This window comes from Monodelphis domestica, chromosome 4, assembly GCF_027887165.1.
Source record: "Monodelphis domestica isolate mMonDom1 chromosome 4, mMonDom1.pri, whole genome shotgun sequence".
In the NCBI taxonomy this organism is placed as follows: domain Eukaryota; kingdom Metazoa; phylum Chordata; class Mammalia; order Didelphimorphia; family Didelphidae; genus Monodelphis; species Monodelphis domestica.
The window spans coordinates 271,383,956-271,402,268 of record NC_077230.1 but is presented as its reverse complement, the minus strand read 5'-3'; the positions used below and the strand labels follow the sequence as shown (position 1 = coordinate 271,402,268).

The 18,313-nt window shown below is 37.3% G+C and overlaps 2 protein-coding genes across 2 annotated transcripts; both read left to right on the top strand.

Moving 5' to 3' along the window:
• Positions 1–1,459: 1,459 nt before the first annotated feature.
• On the top strand, positions 1,460–4,227 carry LOC100013754 (olfactory receptor 8D1). The gene has a single exon (XM_056825883.1). The coding sequence runs from the start codon at positions 1,521–1,523 to the stop codon at positions 2,463–2,465; it is 945 nt and encodes a 314-aa protein (XP_056681861.1). The 5' UTR covers positions 1,460–1,520; the 3' UTR covers positions 2,466–4,227.
• Positions 4,228–8,620: 4,393 nt separating this feature from the next.
• On the top strand, positions 8,621–9,654 carry LOC100619741 (olfactory receptor 8D1). Its single transcript, XM_003341308.3, has one exon. The coding sequence runs from the start codon at positions 8,636–8,638 to the stop codon at positions 9,578–9,580; it is 945 nt and encodes a 314-aa protein (XP_003341356.3). The 5' UTR covers positions 8,621–8,635; the 3' UTR covers positions 9,581–9,654.
• The last annotated feature ends 8,659 nt before the right edge of the window (positions 9,655–18,313 follow it).

Below are 18,313 nucleotides of genomic sequence, written 5' to 3'. Positions count from 1 at the left end.
ACAGGCAGGAGAACATATTTAAACTAGTATGATCAGAGAATGTGAATGGATTTAAGTGCATCCCAACCATTTGGTATATTGTCCAAATTCCAAGAATGATGAGAATAATAACAACTGATAATTAAATGTGTCCTCAAAGTTTGTAGAGTATTTCTGTCTCATTTAAGGTGCAAAATTGCTCTATAATTTTGATACTTTGGTGATAAGTATGCTGCTTTCACAAGTGGAAAACCAGAAGACAAGTGATGGATCAAGAATGAGTTTGTCAATGTTGTTGGCAGAACCTGAATGTAGGTTTTAGTCTAAGTTCTTTGATACATCTGCCATCTTACATTACTGACAGTAGTGTATAGATGAAACGTGAAGAAAGACAGATATGGAATTGTCAGAGGTTATGTATGATGCTACTAGAGACAAATTAAGATCTGTGGAAGAATGCAAGTTAAGTGGAAATAGATTAGAAAAAGGAAATGATAGCAAGAGGAAAATTTTAATTTTAAAAAGCTATAGAAGCAGGAAGATAACATGCAAAAAAAAAAGATCACATTGACAAATGGTACTATTTTTCACTTCCAGGACATAGTCTAACATCAGATTGTAGCTTATTTTAATTGTTTCCTTAAAACTATGAAAAAATTTTAAATGACATCTTTTTAACTTCATATTAGCTCCTCTGATTACAAGAGGGAAAATCCCGCTTACCTCTAACATCCATATTTCCAGCCTCTGAGGAGAGTTAGTATATTGAAGTTTGGGATAGTGAAATTGACATTAAGGGAGGAAAGTATGTATTTTATTCATCCATGGTAATATTAAATAGGAAAATATTAACCTACTGGTGGGGAGGAAAAATGATCCACTATTCCAGAAAAAAAAATGAAGAGAGAGAGAGGCATGATAGAAAGGAAGGTAAAAAATAAAATATAATAGGTCAGTGATTTAGTGACAAGATATCAAGGGAAATTTTTTCTATTTTTACTATTATTTTCCCTAGTTTGAAATACATTTTTACCATGCACAGGAATGACCATAGTAAATGGCCTTACAATAACTAATTTAACTTGGGGAGACTAAAGAATGAGTAAGCCTAGCTCCCTCTCATTTTTTATTAATAAGCACCTATGCTTGTTTTCAAACATTGTTGGGAGATTAATATGTCAAGAAGAGTTAAAGAAAAAAATAAAAGTTTTAAAGAAACTATTAATTGATGTAGGAGATTATAAAAAATAATTCAGTGTGTGAATAAGCACTTTGGCTACTATACAAAGAGAATCAAAAGAGAGTCCCTGCTCTCAAGTTGCTCACAAATATAACTACACTATTGAACTCATGAGTGTTACTGTGAGGCTCAGCTGAGATAATTTCCATAGATTGCACAGTAATTCTTAAAATTTTCAAATAATCCATTTCCTTCCTCTACTACCTCAAATGCCAGAATGTCAAACAATGGTAAATACTATTTTGTCTATTGTGTGTCTTCTTTTCTCCATAGGGTGGCCTCTCTGAAATTCTGCAAAACAATGGCTTCATTAAATCACTCTACAGTAACCCTGTTTATCTTAGAAGGATTAACAGACCAGCCAGAGCTCCAAGTCTTCCTCTTTGTCTTATTCCTGGGCATCTATGTTGTCACTGTGGTGGGAAACCTGGGTATGATCCTATTAATTGGCATTGGTCCCCAGCTAAAATCTCCAATGTACTACTTCCTCAGCAACCTGTCCTTTGTGGATCTCTGCTACTCCTCTGCCATTACTCCCAAACTCTTGGTAAACTTTATAGAGGAGAAAAACATCATCTCCTACAATGAGTGTATGACACAACTGTTTTTCTTCTGTTTTTTTATTGTTTCTGAATTCTACATGCTGACAGCCATGGCCTATGACCGTTATGTTGCCATCTGTAGTCCGCTGCTCTATAATGTTATCATGTCTCCACGTGTCTGCTGCTTTTTGGCAACAGCGGTATATACTATGGGTACCTTTGCTGCTTTGGTTCACACGAGTTGCATGGTCAGATTGTCCTTTTGTGGTCCTAATATCATTAAACATTATTTCTGTGATATCATACCACTTCTGAAGCTCTCCTGCTCTAGCACCTATCTTGATGAGCTATTATTGGTGGTTGTTGGTACATTCAATGTATTTTCAACCACTATTGCCATCTTCATCTCTTATGCTTTCATCCTTTCCAGCATCCTTAGCATTCAGTCTGCTGAAGGAAGGTCTAAAGCATTCAGTACCTGCAGCTCCCACCTGGCAGCTGTTGCTATCTTATATGGCACCGTTATTTTCATGTATCTCAAGCCACCATCAAGCAGTAACATGACTCAGGAGAAGGTAGCCTCAGTATTTTATACCACGGTTATCCCCATGTTGAATCCTCTAATCTACAGTCTGAGGAATAAAGATGTTAAGGATGTACTAAAGAAAATTATGAGATGCACAATGCATAACACGTCTATGTAGCATCAAGCAAGATACAATTTTAACTTTTCTTTGTCCACTAAAGGAACGGATTTTCTATGAAATGAAAATGAGCTTTGGAAAATATTGGGAAGAAGGTAAAGCCATGACTTTTGTGTGTTTAATTTTCATTCATCAAATCATAATTACATACCATCAAAAATATGCTGCATTAGATGCTACAGGTAGATAGAAGGAGTTTATTTTCTACTTTGGAATTATATCTTATATACTCCCTCAGTGTCTTTTCTTCCTATTCTCTCATATAAAAACCTCCTAATCAGTTCAGTGTACCCAATTTAGCCAATTGTCCTAAAACTCCCTCACTGAAGTCATTCTCCTAGACCCATTCACATTTGAGAGAAGTGTGGAAATGGAAAGAACTACACTAACATCATCTTGTAACTCAATTCTGTAATTACTCAATTCTCTTTCTATTCAATTAGGGGACTAGTCCAATTTCTATCTTTTTAGGAACTTTATTCAATGATAGGAATTGTTAGAAGATTTTACTGCATTGTTTAAAACTTGCCCAGGGTGGCCTGGAAGCTGAACCACCTCTACCTCTTGCTTAGAGTCCTTTAACTAAGGATGTAGGTTATATTGACCCAAAAGCTAGACAGATCAAATGACTAATGCAAGGAATATTCTCACAATAACCATCTCAAGGAAAATATGTCATGTCTGAAAACTGGCTTCAAACTAAACAATCATTTACAGTTTCCTTATTCCTTTGATTGACAGACACTTGGAGGGATGTGGCATAAGAGACCTCTCTATTTTTATTTCAGTGAATTATACCTATTAGCCCTCTACCTCCAATCATGGGAAACTCCTAAAAATTCCTCCAATTAGAATTCAGATGACCTCTTTTCCTCTTGATTGCTTTCTTTTAAAGAATAAAACTCTGACTCTCCTATATTTGGGGTTCCTTGCCAAGCTGAGGAGACCTAGTTTCATTTGTTATGCTCTTGGAATTCATTGCTTAATAAATCGATATGCTTGGAAGCTCAAACCTTTCTTTCCTAAGTCCTTTCAATCAATCCATTGGCCAAACATTGCATACTCCCTTTCCCTCAGCAAAGCTATTTCAATAAAATTCCATTGTTAATGGATTTGCTGCCAGGTTGGTTAGCTATCCCCCTTAATGTAAAGTTCAGATATTGAAGGAGGCAGGATTATAGTCATGCTATTCTCTAGGAAAGTATAACAAACCTACATAGTTACCCATCACTGCTATCTTTGATTTTTTGATATTTCGATTTTTCGATGGGCATAGTAATTGCTTAGGGAAAAGAAGGGCAAAATATCTCCTAGAATGCATGTATTACTATACAAGGAAACTTCTCCTTTCAACCATAACAAATGGTGAATTGTATTTTGATTTTATTGAAAATAAATTGATAATAAAGAGGAAATGACATTTAAATATATCAAAACATCATTAATTTCATTAATAAAGTACTTGTCCCGTAAAATCATATTACATTATAGATATGACATATAGGGTTGGTCAGACTCAGGGAGTTATATTATTGGTTCAGATTAGATGTTACAACTAGAATTCCTAGGTCATGCAACAACAGTTCACAAAAGGAGATTCACAGTCACAGAACTTTGTCTGGGTAAACTGCAAAAATTTGTCAAAATTATATTCACACCATTAGTTCTACCCACTAGTCTTTGATCACTGCCCAGTTACCCATAATTCCTCACCAAAGACTGGAATGTTAAGGTCAGAAGTAAACAAGGATGTCTTCTGGAATGAAGCAACATAAAGGATCTCTCTTTTCCCTTGCCATTGGATTTGGGTGGGGTGGGGTGTAATTGTTTCAGTCATGTAAGACTCTTCATGACCCCATTTGAGGATTTCTTGGCAGAGACACTGTAGTGATTCACAATTTTTTTCTTCCAGCTCATTTTATGAATGAGATAACTGAAATCTTGTTTGGGTTAAGTGACTTGCTTAGGATCACACAGATAGTTAGTGTGTGATGACAAATTTCAACCAAGATGATGTCTTCCTCATTCCAAGTATGGCACTCTATCCACTGTACCACCTAATTGCCCTTTCCTCTACATGTAAAAACTCCCTGAGACTCCAGATCAAAGAACTGGAGCAGGAGAGACATAGATATCACCTTCTCATATACTAGAAGAACAGAAACTCTTCTATGTCTGTCTTCTTTCTCTGTCACACACATACATATACATCATTTTCTCTAAGTAGTCTCTGGGATCCTATTTTATTGGGCATGTGGTATTCTTCATTTGTATTCATGGTAACCACCTGAAATCGGTCAATTAGCCTTCATCCACAAAACTAAAAAAAACAAACAAAAAAAATACCTTGCTAGTGGGTATCAAAAGGAACCAAAATCTTCACAGATACCTTGGAAAGTGGGAACACATAAAGGATAACACCAATTCTCCTTCCTGCCCCCAGGCCCCAGGTAGAGCTATTTGGATAATAGAGTCAGATCTGACTAGAGCTGAAAGGGTAAGAGGAAACCCCCTTCAGCCTCTTTCTTCTTTAGTTGAGATATTTGTAATACCCATTCTAGTACATTTAATAAATTAGTGTCTTCAGTAAAGTAAAAGCAACTGTTTATTGGATAAAGATTTACGGTATAAATGAGGAGAGAGGAAACAAAAAGCCCTGGACTATTCCTCTCCTATAGATGGTTTCAGGGGGTTTGAGGCACCAGTCTGGGACTAAGTCCCAGACTATTTTAATGACTTTGTCTGCTCAAGATGAAGTTCCTTCTTGTCTTAGAGATATTGTTTTTATGAGTCTTCTGCAGGATAGGCTATTGCCTTCCCCAAAGGGAAAAAGTCTATATCCCAACTGTAACAGATGAATGATCTGGATCTTCTACTTCTCAGCAAACAATTTAGTAGATGTAGCTTTTTTGAATGCTCAGTAAGGATTTTGCTCCATCCCTCATCAAGCTAAGGAGAGAAAGAACCAACAGTCCCTAACTGCTCTTCCTTTTATTTGGCTGGAATGTTCCATTTCCATCCCCCATGGCAGCAGAGTACCATCTCACCTTCTCAAGAGATGGCTTTGCAAAATCCAGTCTTTTCATTCATTTGAACATTTCTCTCTTCCACACTAGGAAGGAGAAACAATTAATTTTAAAAATTGTGGGTATCGTTTGAAGGGTCTTATGATGTCAAAAGTCCTCTTGTCTGAATCTACTTGTTAACCACAAGATGGAGAGAATGGGAACAAGAGACATTTTGTTGTTTTTTAAGGGTGTAAAGATCACTAGACTATGAGCTGAAGGAATTGGGGAAGGTAAATGAGGGGTGATGACAGAGGACAATTAAATCATAGAGCACCAGATGAGATTTTATTGTACATAGTTAATTATGACCATAATCAAATTATTGTTCTGGAAGTTAACTTTCCTCCCTCCTTCCAGCATTATTGCTGTTCTCTGTTTTCAGTGAAAGATAAATTTCAAAGTAACCCAATTTACCTGAGATATCAATGGGAATATCATTGTCTTGGGTGCCTTTTCCCTTTGGACTCCAATCTGAAGTGATAAGATCCTAGGGGACCCTTTCAATTATAATGTTCTTGGGACCAAAAGATTTCCAAACAAGACATAAATAAAAACTTACCTTCCTCTTGATTAGGCTCCTTAGAATTCGTAGAGTTGCAGTTCTTTCCTCTTGTCTTGTGTCTTTGGGCAGAGTCAGAAGTTCCTCTTTTTTTTCCTTTTTTCATTCACAATGACTCTAATATTTTCATTTTCAAACACCAACAATCCCATTCTCTAAACATGATTTGTTGAGATGTTGTGTGGTGACAATTTGCTGTGGAAACAGCCACATATTAATAATACTCATGAGATAAGCTCCTAATAACTAAAATTTATATAACCATTTAAAGTTTGCTTTCCATATATTATCTCATTTTTACTCTCACAAAAACCTTGGGTTATAGGTTTTGTGATCACCTCCACTTAACAGATAAAGAAACTGAAGTGGGCAGCTTTTGAGTGGCTTTCCCAAGAGCACTAATTACCTGAGGCTAGATTTTTAACACAGGTCTTCCTGACTCCAGGTTCAGAGTTCTATCCTTTGTGCCACATGGCTGCCTACTAGTCATATCAGAAGAGTGACTCCCCTAATCTTGAGAGGACTCAGGTGAGTAACAAATTATTTCAGGAAATATTTGTAATAAATCAAATTGTGGATTCTGAAGTATAAAGCAAACCTCAGCAGAGCTTCTCCTTATGCACAAGGTGTGGTCATAGGCAGTCTATCAAGATGAGACTAGAGGTACTCCCTGTCTATACTGTTCCTAAAGGAATTTGCTCTAAGATTGAGGAGATAGATTGGGAACTTTTTTACCTTCTACACATTAGTTGTGTTCATTATGAATTCTCTTCTCACTTTCATATTCCTAAATTCTATCCATTAATGGAAGGAAAATATTCTCTTTTCTACTTTTCTAATTAAGTAATCCTGAGTTTTTGGAGATATGAGGCCTTTTAAGTAACTATAATTACTTCTGCAAACCCAATAATGTCTTTTCTGTCCTCAACTGAATTTTACTCATCTTTGAAATGAAGTGATTGGATGAGATAATTTCTACATTATCTTCAAGTTATAAATCCCCAAATCTGTATTGTAACCAAACAGGCAGGAGAACATATTTAAACTAGTATGATCAGAGAATGTGAATGGATTTAAGTGCATCCCAACCATTTGGTATATTGTCCAAATTCCAAGAATGATGAGAATAATAACAACTGATAATTAAATGTGTCCTCAAAGTTTGTAGAGTATTTCTGTCTCATTTAAGGTGCAAAATTGCTCTATAATTTTGATACTTTGGTGATAAGTATGCTGCTTTCACAAGTGGAAAACCAGAAGACAAGTGATGGATCAAGAATGAGTTTGTCAGTGTTGTTGGCAGAACCTGAATGTAGGTTTTAGTCTAAGTTCTTTGATACATCTGCCATTTTACATTACTGACAGTAGTGTATAGATAAAACGTGAAGAAAGACAGATATGGAATTGTCAGAGGTTATGTATGATGCTACTAGAGACAAATTAAGATCTGTGGAAGAATGCAAGTTAAGTGGAAATAGATTAGAAAAAGGAAATGATAGCAAGAGGAAAATTTTAATTTTAAAAAGCTATAGAAGCAGGAAGATAACATGCAAAAAAAAAAGATCACATTGACAAATGGTACTATTTTTCACTTCCAGGACATAGTCTAACATCAGATTGTAGCTTATTTTAATTGTTTCCTTAAAACTATGAAAAAATTTTAAATGACATCTTTTTAACTTCATATTAGCTCCTCTGATTACAAGAGGGAAAATCCCGCTTACCTCTAACATCCATATTTCCAGCCTCTGAGGAGAGTTAGTATATTGAAGTTTGGGATAGTGAAATTGACATTAAGGGAGGAAAGTATGTATTTTATTCATCCATGGCAATATTAAATAGGAAAATATTAACCTACTGGCTGAGGAGGAAAAATGATCCACTATTCCAGAAAAAAAATGAAGAGAGAGAGAGGCATGATAGAAAGGAAGGTAAAAAATAAAATATAATAGGTCAGTGATTTAGTGACAAGATATCAAGGGAAATTTTTTCTATTTTTACTATTATTTTCCCTAGTTTGAAATACATTTTACCATGCACAGGAATGACCATAGTAAATGGCCTTACAATAACTAATTTAACTTGGGGAGACTAAAGAATGAGTAAGACTAGCTCCCTCTCATTTTCCTATTAATAAGCACCTGTGCTTGTTTTCAAACATTGTTGGGATATTAATATGTCAAGAGGAGTTAAAGAAAGAAATAAAAGTTATAAAGAAACTATTAATTGATGTAGGAGATTATAAAAAAATAATTCAGTGTGTGAATAAGCACTTTGGCTACTATACAAAGAGAATCAAAAGAGTGTCCCTGCTCTCAAATTGCTCACAAATATAACTACACTATTGAACTCATGAGTTTTACTGTGAGGCTCAGCTGAGATAATTTCCATAGATTGCACAGTAATTCTTAAAATTTTCAAACAATCCATTTCCTTCCTCTACTACCTCAAATGCCAGAATGTCAAACAATGGTAAATACTATTTTGTCTATTGTGTGTCTTCTTTTCTCCATAGGGTGGCCTCTCTGAAATTCTGCAAAACAATGGCTTCATTAAATCACTCTACAGTAACCCTGTTTATCTTAGAAGGATTAACAGACCAGCCAGAGCTCCAAGTCTTCCTCTTTGTCTTATTCCTGGGCATCTATGTTGTCACTGTGGTGGGAAACCTTGGAATGATCCTATTAATTGGCATTGGTCCCCAGCTAAAATCTCCAATGTACTACTTCCTCAGCAACCTGTCCTTTGTGGATCTCTGCTACTCCTCTGCCATTACTCCCAAACTCTTGGTAAACTTTATAGAGGATAAAAACATCATCTCCTACAATGAGTGTATGACACAACTGTTTTTCTTCTGTTTTTTTATTGTTTCTGAATGCTTCATGCTGACAGCCATGGCCTATGACCGTTATGTTGCCATCTGTAGTCCACTACTCTATAATGTTATCATGTCTCCATGTGTCTGCTGCTTTTTGGCCACAGCAGTATATACTATGGGTACCTTTGCTGCTCTGGTTCACACAAGTTGCATGGTCAGATTGTCCTTTTGTGGTCCTAATATCATTAAACATTATTTCTGTGATATCATACCACTTCTGAAGCTCTCCTGCTCTAGCACCTATCTCAATGAGCTGCTATTGGTGGTTGTTGGTATGTTCAATGTATTTTCAACCACTATTGCCATCTTCATCTCTTATGCTTTCATCCTTTCCAGCATCCTTAGCATTCAGTCTGCTGAAGGAAGGTCTAAAGCATTCAGTACCTGCAGCTCCCACCTGGCAGCTGTTGCTATCTTTTATGGCACTATGATTTTCATGTATCTCAAGCCACCATCAAGCAGTAACATGACTCAGGAGAAGGTAGCCTCAGTATTTTATACCACGGTTATCCCCATGTTGAATCCTCTAATCTACAGTCTGAGGAATAAGGATGTTAAGGATGTACTAAAGAAAATTATGAGATGCACAATGCATAACACGTCTATGTAGCATCAAGCAAGATACAATTTTAACTTTTCTTTGTCCACTAAAGGAACGGATTTTCTATGAAATGAAAATGAGCTTTGGAAAATATTGGGAAGGAGGTAAAGCCATGACTTTTGTGTGTTTAATTTTCATTCATCAAATAATAATTACATACCATCAAAAATATGCTGCATTAGATGCCAGAGGTAGATAGAAGGAGTTTATTTTCTACTTTGGAATTATATCATATATATCTTCTCGGTGTCTTTTCTTCCTTTCTTCTCATATAAACTCCTCCAAATCAGTTCAGTGTTCCCACTTTAGCCAATTGTCCTAAAACCCCCTCACTGAAGTCATTCTCCTAGACCCATTCACATTTGAAAGAAGTGTGGGAATTGAAAGAACTACATTAACTTAATCTTGTAACTAAATTCTGTATCTAACTTAATTCTCTTTCTATTCAATTAGGAGACTAGTCCAATTTCTGTCTTTTTAGAAAACTTTATTCAATCATAAGAATTGTTAGAAAATTTTACTGCATTGTTTGAATCTTGCCCAGGGTGGCCCGGAAGCTGAACTGTCTGTATGTCTTCCTCAGAGTCCTTTAACTAAGGATGTAGGTTATATTGACCAGAAAGCCAGTCAGATCAAAGGACTAATGCAAGGAGTTTTCTCAAAATTGTCATCTCAAGCAAAACATTTGTCATATCTTCCAACTGTATTCATACTAATCAATCATGTGCAGTTTCCTTATTCCTTTGATTGACAGACACTTGGAGGGATGTGGCATAAGAGACCTCTCTTTTTATTTCAGTGAAATATACCTCTCTACCTCCATTCTTGGAAAATTCCCAATATTTCCTCCAATTAGAATTCAGATGACCTAATTTCCTGTCAATTGCCTTCTTTTAAGGAACAAAAGTCTATCTAGCTTAATAAATCAATATGCTTGGAAGCTCAAATCTTTATTCCCTCAGTCCTTTTAATCAGTCCATTGGCCAAACATTCCATAATCCATTTCCCTCTGCAAAACTTACTTTTCAAATGAAAATCCATTGCTATTGGCTTTGCTGCCAGGTTGGTTAGCTATCCCCCTCAATTTCTAATTTGTATGTTGAAGGAGGCAGGATTATAGTAATGCTATTCTCTAGGAAATTACAACACACCTAACAAGTTACCCATCACTACTATCTTTGATTTTTCAATATTGAAATCTATAGGGGGCAGCTGGGTGGCTTAGTGGATTGAGAGTCACCCTAGAGAGGGGAGGTCCTAAATTCAAATCTGGCCTCAGACACTTCCCAGCTGTGTGATGCTGGGCAAGTCACTTGACCCCCATTGCCTAGCCCTTGCCAGTCTTCTGCCTTGGAACCAATACACAGTATTCATTCCAAGACAGAAGGTGAGGGTTTAAATTTTTTAAAAGGAAAGGAAATCTATAAGCTGGGCATTGTGATTGCTTAGGTAAAAGAATGGCAAAATATCTCCTAGAATACATGTATTAAATCCATGGAAACGTCTTTCAACCATAGCAAATGGTGAATTTTATTTTGGTTCTATTGAAAAGAAATTGATAATACAGAAGAGATGATATAAAATATATCAAAACATCATTAATTTCATCAATAAAGTGTCTGTCCCATAAAATCATATTACATTGTAGAAATGACACGTAGGAGTATGTCCAACTCAGGAAGCTAACTTATTAGATCAGGTTAGATATTAGAACTAGGAGATTCACAGCCACAGAACTTTATCTGGGTAGACTTCTATCTTAATATAGAAACATATCTGGTGAACAGGTCAGGGAGTGGTGAATTACTCAGATTAGAATCCCCCCCAAAATATGACTTTGTGACAATGAGTCTTTTGATGCTCTTAGTTCATAAGGAAGGCACATTGATGTGGCCAGAAACTACCAATAAAGTTTATCAATGGAAGGGAGAGCTTGATATATGTCCCCTGGGATAATCAAATACCAGGAATCACTGTCACCTGGCAGGAATAAGAACTTGCCTAACCTGTGTTTTGGAGGGAGAACAGATATCTTTTAGATGTTTATGCTGTAATAGAAAGAGTGAGAGGGAATAGGGGAATGGAAGAAGAGAGAGGAGGGAAATGGGGAGAGAGGGTGAGGAGATTCTTCTTCCCCCTCTCTTTTCTGAGAGAGAGGTAGCCAAGTTTTGTCTCCCTGACAGAAGGAATATGTCTCCTCAGAGGCTCAGAGAGCTTTGGTAAGATGACCCACTGCCTTCCCTTTGGTCCCAGCTATTGTTGAGAGGCAGGATGGATTCTTCTTCCTCTTGTCTCCTTAGGGACACCCACTATCACTTCCCTTTAGAAACCTGGGATCACCCCACAATCAAGGAGAGATGTTATTCCTTGGGTGAGGCAGTTTGGATCACTGGGATCCTGAGCTAACCTTCCCCATTTCGGGGGAGAGATGTGATTTTCCCCAAATCTTCTGTCCCCTTTTCCTAGTATCAGAAGCCAGCCAGACCTGATAAAGTAGTAAATAATTTATTTGGATTTACACAGGGAAGGAGAGGTAAGGGTGTCAGGCAAGGAAAGTGAGGAGAAGGAAACCCTAATGCTTGTGCCCTCTGGCAGACTGCCCCCCAAGTTCTCAGGGTTCAAGGCTAAGTGCCTTGAAACCTCTTCTGGCCAGTTGATGGTGAATCCCTATTCCTCAGCTAACTATCTCTTAATTCAGGAGTCCAGGAACAGGCCAGGGAGAGAGAGAAATCTCAGTGAAAGATCTGGATGGCTCTGGCCAGAGTGATTCCAAATCCAAAACCCCCTTGATAAATAAGGTAGCTGTTCTTGAAGAGTCTTAGTGGAGGTATTTTGGGGTCCCAGAAGGAATGACAGGTCCCACATGGATGGGCTCTTTCTCAGCTTCCAGGAAAACTATCTTCCTCCTCCACCTCCAAGGCTGGAAGAAAACTGTTGACAGTTGACTTGAGTTCTAACCCCTTTAGAACTCCCAGGCTTTTCTCTCTGCTCCTCCTTGGCTGCTCTTCAGTTGATCTCTCCTTCAGCATGACTTCTGATTGCAACCCCCTGGATCTCTCTTTCTTACATTACAATGCCATCACATCTTACCTCCTTGTAGCAAGATCTTGAGTATTTTTTTGAGAACCTTTCACCAATTCAATCCATTTATGTCTTGTTCTGAACATTACTACGGGAGTAGACAGTATGCCCATTAAAAAAAGAAAATGAAAAGAGACAAGGAATAAGAAAAAGAAAAACTTTTAACAAGCTTCCTGAAGTAGTCACTATGTAGAAAAGGAAGAAGACAATGTGAAGGGAAAAAAAAAGCAAAATCCTAGACTTTTCTTCCCCTCTTCATTTTTAGACATTTTTAGAACTTGATAATTTATTTTTTATGGTTAATGATGTCAAATATCTACAGTTCACCATGGGTGTCTTAATGCATAGTTGTGATGAAGAGCAGGAGAAGCACAAGGCAAATTGGAAACAGCCTAAAGGATGACACAGCACAATCAACAAGTCTTCATATGTTTTAAGAGCTCCTAAGTGGGATTTTGCACAGAGAGGAGATGGAATGTTGAGGAGAGGCATGAGTGAAGAGCAGAGACTTCTGGGAAAAAACTGTCTGATTGGAGGAATTTGTTCCTGGACCCTGGATTGAACAGAGCTCCTATTGCCACCTCAGGATTGAATCCCAACAATCCCTGAGGATTTCCCAACCTTTTCCTTTGATCACAAAGCTTGTGGATTATACCTGTTGCTCGTGGATAGCAAAACAATAAGTGGACTGAATGAACTTTCAGTCTCCTGAGGGATTTTGCTGGGAGAGCCAGACAGAACCAGGCCTGAAGAAAGAAACTACTCTCTCTGTGCTAGCAACAGCTAAAGACATTTGTAATCTGTCATTACTAGCTTAGGTTAGCCGCATAGGGGAAGAAAAAGGTCAAAGAAAGCTTCCAGGCCAGGGCCTTTGGCTTTTGGCCAAAAGGGATCCTATACCACTCTGTGTTTTAGACTAGGGCACTCCAAGTTCCTCTCTCCCAATCCTTTCCTTTTTTGTTTATTAATTAAATATTAATATTTGTTTATTAAACCACCTTTGAGTTGATAACCAAACAGTCAGATAATATTTTGGAGGGTGAAAGGGGCTTGAAGGGGGAAGAGTTTCTTAGAGGGGGAGAGCTCTCTTTTACCCCAAGTTCAGTCAAATCTTGGGGTGTTCATTATTGCTTTCCCTCTAGCAGCATTTGGTCAGCAAGGAACATTTGGGGAAGGTCAATTAAGCGAAGTCCTGACCAAAAGTCAATTCTCTTTCCTGCAGTCTCTCTATCCTGGTTCAGACCTTTGCTTATCCTTTGCTTCCACCCTATTCTATAGGGACAGAGAGAGCAGCTGTTGTCTTTCTGTCAAGAAGAAGGGGTTCCCCCCTGAGGTCAACTAGTCAATCCATTTTGACCAGCCTTAAACAACGTCTCCTAGGGGGGTCTCCCTTTTATCCTTTTAACAATCTTCTACTTCATCTAGCTCACCATTAGGGTTCTAGTCCCAGACAGAGGGCAGCTTCAGCACTCTGTCTAAACAGAGAGGAAGTGTTTTTGAGCGTTGGTTCACCAGCTCACACAAACTAACCTACATCCCATTATCCCAGGGGTTCTTCTAAATTCCCTTTTAACAGAGTGTTGGTAGTAGCATGGCTAAAAGGTTATAAATCTCTTACATGTCATACAATTGCTTCTCAGAAGATCTAATTTGAGCTTCAGGCTTTCCTTACACTGCCACTCTTTCCATTTTTCCAGCCTGACTCACCAAAATCTCAGTAACAAATACAAGATGGTACAAGAGACTCAGCACCATATTTATAAGTATTTATTAATAAAAAAAGAGAGAGGGGAAAACAGTGAGAGATTGAAAGGTATCAGCGTAAGTAGAAATGATTCTTCTTCTGGCTGGCTAAGGCATACCTTAGATCAAGAACCAAGATAAGCTGGTGCCTGAACAGCTTAGAGAACCAGTCAGTCCAGGTCTGGAAGCTCAGAGAGAGCAGCCTGCTTCCTGCTTGAATTTAAGAACTCCCCTTGTCCAGTGGATTTCTTTTTTTTTTTCACGTAATAAAAAGGAGAATATCAGTATGCTCCATTTTTATTTACACAATCCAAATAATCCAGATGGTTGAAAATCATGAGCAATTTGTGGTCAATGGTTACACAGGGGTGAAGATGAGTTGTATTCTGCAATGTTACAGGAAGAATCCATGTCCTTGTTATCTTAGAGCAATCAAAGTATCATGTTTGAAGGGTTTTACATACATTATCTCATGTGAGCACAAATTTTTGCATTATAATCGATTTGAACATTTAGTAGAAATTTTCAGGTCAGTTGTTTTCCCCATGAAATATTTTACATTTTCTTCTAGTTTTTCATTCTTTTGACTTTGTTTGATTATTTCTTGATGTCTCATGGAATCATTAGTTTCCATTTGCACAATTCTAATTTTTAAGACATGATTTTCTTAAGTGAGATTTGGTACCTACTTTTTCATTTGACCAATTCTATTTTGTAAAGTGTTCTTTTCCTCAACAAACATTTGTACCTCTTTTTCCAAAGGACCAATTCTGTCTTTTAAGAAGTTTTTCTCTTTCATGAATTTTAAAATATATTTTTCATTTGGCTAATTCTGCTTTTTAAGGAATTCTTCTCTTTGGATATTTGTGCCTCCTTTACCAAGATGTTGACTCTTTTTTCATGATTTTGATATCACCCTCATTTGTTTTCCCAATTTTCTTCTACCTCTCTTATTTGATTTCTAAAATCCTTTTTGATTTCCCCCATTAATTTTTAAGTGGCTTGAGAGCACTTAATATTTTTTTCTCAGACTCTCTGGAAGCAACAGTATTGACTTTGTTGTCATCTTCTGAGTTTGAATCTACCCTGTCACCAAAATAACTTTCCATATTGAATTTCTATTTTTATTGTTTTCTCACTTTCCTGCCTTTTTTTCTTTTCTTTTAGTTTAAAACCCTGCTAAAATTGGACTCTGTAACTGTGGTGAAGGGGATCTTGTTCTAATCTTCAAGTTCTTTCTGCAAATGCCTTCAGAGCTGGCCCTGGGGATCAATCTGATTCAAAGTTCTTCAAGGGTGGCATGATGTAAGGAGAGGTGTGTTTAAAACTCTCCTGGCTTGTGCTCTACTCCATGAGTAACACCAAGCACTCAATCCTTGGAACTGTGACCAGGGTCTCCTATACCACTGTGGCTGCAAGTGCTGGTATATGCTGGTGCTGCTCCTCACCCTGTGACTATACCCCAGGACAGTGACCTGATTCTGCATATGGGCAATACAACAAGAGTCTTGCACCCAGAACCAGCAAGGGGATCCCAGTAATCTCCTTCCAAGCAGTTTTCTGACTCACCTTACCATTTGTGGCTGAGAGTCCTAGAAATTTTTGCATTTGCTTCAAATACACCCAAGGCCTTTTGCTTTGGTGGGCCCTGAATTCCACCTCTGCCTTGGGGTGCTCTAATCCTCATGCCTACCTTCTAAGTTGTTTTGGGATGAAAAATTACTTCACCTTGCCTTTCTGTGTGTTTATGCTGCTTCAGAATTAGTTTTGAGGTCTAAAAGCAGAACTCATTGGAGGATAATTTGGTAAAAATCGATGGGTCCCGGGAATTTCTACTCCATCTTGGATTTACCCACCTATTTTTTTGCCTCCTTTTCTCTTATTCCTACTCTTACATTAAATCCAAGAATTAGAATCATAGAAAATTATCATTGTAAAGGCACTTTAAAATAACTTAATACAAACCATTAATTTTATAGATTATGAAACTGAATCCAAAAAAAAAATATGTGACACACCATTTCTTAATGGTAGGCCCAAAACAAAAAATCAGTTTCCTAACTTTTAATCTCTCAATTCTAGCATAAAATCCAACAACCTGAAATAAAGAGAACTATCCAAGTAGCAATAGCAAGAGTCTTTGATGGAATTGCAAGTCAGGATTACCACAAAAATCAGATTACAGAAGTGCCTACTATGAGTCAGAAAGAGCAGAGTTTAAATTTACTTGGATAGCAATGGGGAGAAGTGACAAACAATTGATCAGATCCAGGACTCTAGATGGGATTAACAGCTGGTCAGATCAAAAACTCCAGGAGGGCTAAATAGACTGAGAGAAATAGAGAATAAAGGGGAAATTTCCCAGAGACAGGAGAGGATGGGAACAAGGATGGAAGTAGAAATATTGGCCTTAGCAGAGATAAGGGTCACTTCTTTTTCACAATGATGAGAAAATGGAAGATAATACTGAGGGTATCTGAAGCCTAAAACTAGAAAGCAAAGGGACCTCATAGCAGATGGACACTATTTTCTCAATAAGTTAGATGGTAAAGTTCTCAGTTGAGATGAGGGAAAGAGGAAATACCATAAGTCACTTAGGGAAAAAAGAGAAATTTCAAAATAAGGAATTTGAAGAATGTAATAGAAATTCAATAAGGGAAGAACAAGGGGAGGGGGCTTCCCAAAAATTAGAAAACAAATTTATAGTGGACTTGGACTTGACTCTCATCCCCTCTAATATTTAACACATTTCTTTACTGGTATTTTGGCCAATTTGATAGATATTGTTTTAAATTCAGAGATTTTTTGGTAATAACTCCTTCATCATTCTTCTGAATCTTGCCATTTTTAATGGCAATGGTTTTAATTAACAAATAAACAAAAAAAAAGAAGTAAGACTGCCCTTTCCTTTTCTTTCCACAAGTCCTGACCTTCTTCTCATTGGATTGTATTCCAAATTTTTACATTGATCATTTTTCATTATCTGTCCTTGCTTCTATTTTGTATGACAGGTTTGCATATATATATATATATAATATTATGTATTATATAATTCATTCATATGATCCATTTATAATTTATTATATTATATGATTATGTGTTTATTAATATATAATAACAATAACAAAATATTATATATATAACCTGCCATGCAAGATAGGGTGAGGGACTAAATTAAGGGTTGAACTAAATATATGAGAATTTCAAGATAATATAGTCCAAGTCAAAATGACTTTCAGTAGTGTATTGATTGGAATCTTGAACCCTTTGAACTACAACCTCCATAATTTCCTTTTTGTTGTTTTATTTACAAAGAGGTGGAACAAGTGAAAGTAGAGAAATGTGAAAGAGAGTAGAGTAAGAAGTCTCCATTATCACCCTAATTGTTGCTCCAGTCTCCACTCAACCCATGAAGGGCTCTTGATCCCTCAGCAGGGGAGACCTCTCTGGAACTAATCTCTCCAGAAGCCAGGAAAGGAAGGTCAGCTTTTCACTCACCAGGAGAAGATCCACAGAGAAAAGATCCATGAGCAGTCTTACCAGAAGCAGTCCAAGAGCCAGAGTCCCAGGTACAAGGGAAGTCAAAGTCTGACATCTCAAGGTGAAATATCAAAGGAGAAGATCCTCCAACCTGAAAATTCAGGATGAAGAGGACTATCTCTAGAAGACTGCTTGCAGAAAACTCCCTCTAGCCAAAGAAGTTCAGGGCTTTTACAGTGACTCCTTGTTCCTTCCCCTTTTCACAGGGGCCAATCAGAGCTTCAAAATTGCCTAGCACTGCCCGGGGGGCAGGACAGTATCTGTGGGATCCAGTTCTCACCTCTGAAGATATCAACTTTTATCCTAATCCTCTGAAGGTATCAACCTTTTATCATAAGCTTCTGAAAGTATCAACTTTTATCATAGGATTCACACATT

What these genes read in the sequence shown, in the direction of transcription:
- LOC100013754 (XM_056825883.1), top strand. Translation starts at nt 1,521, where the DNA reads ATGGCTTCATTAAATCACTCTACAGTAACCCTGTTTATCTTAGAAGGA.
- LOC100619741 (XM_003341308.3), top strand. Translation starts at nt 8,636, where the DNA reads ATGGCTTCATTAAATCACTCTACAGTAACCCTGTTTATCTTAGAAGGA.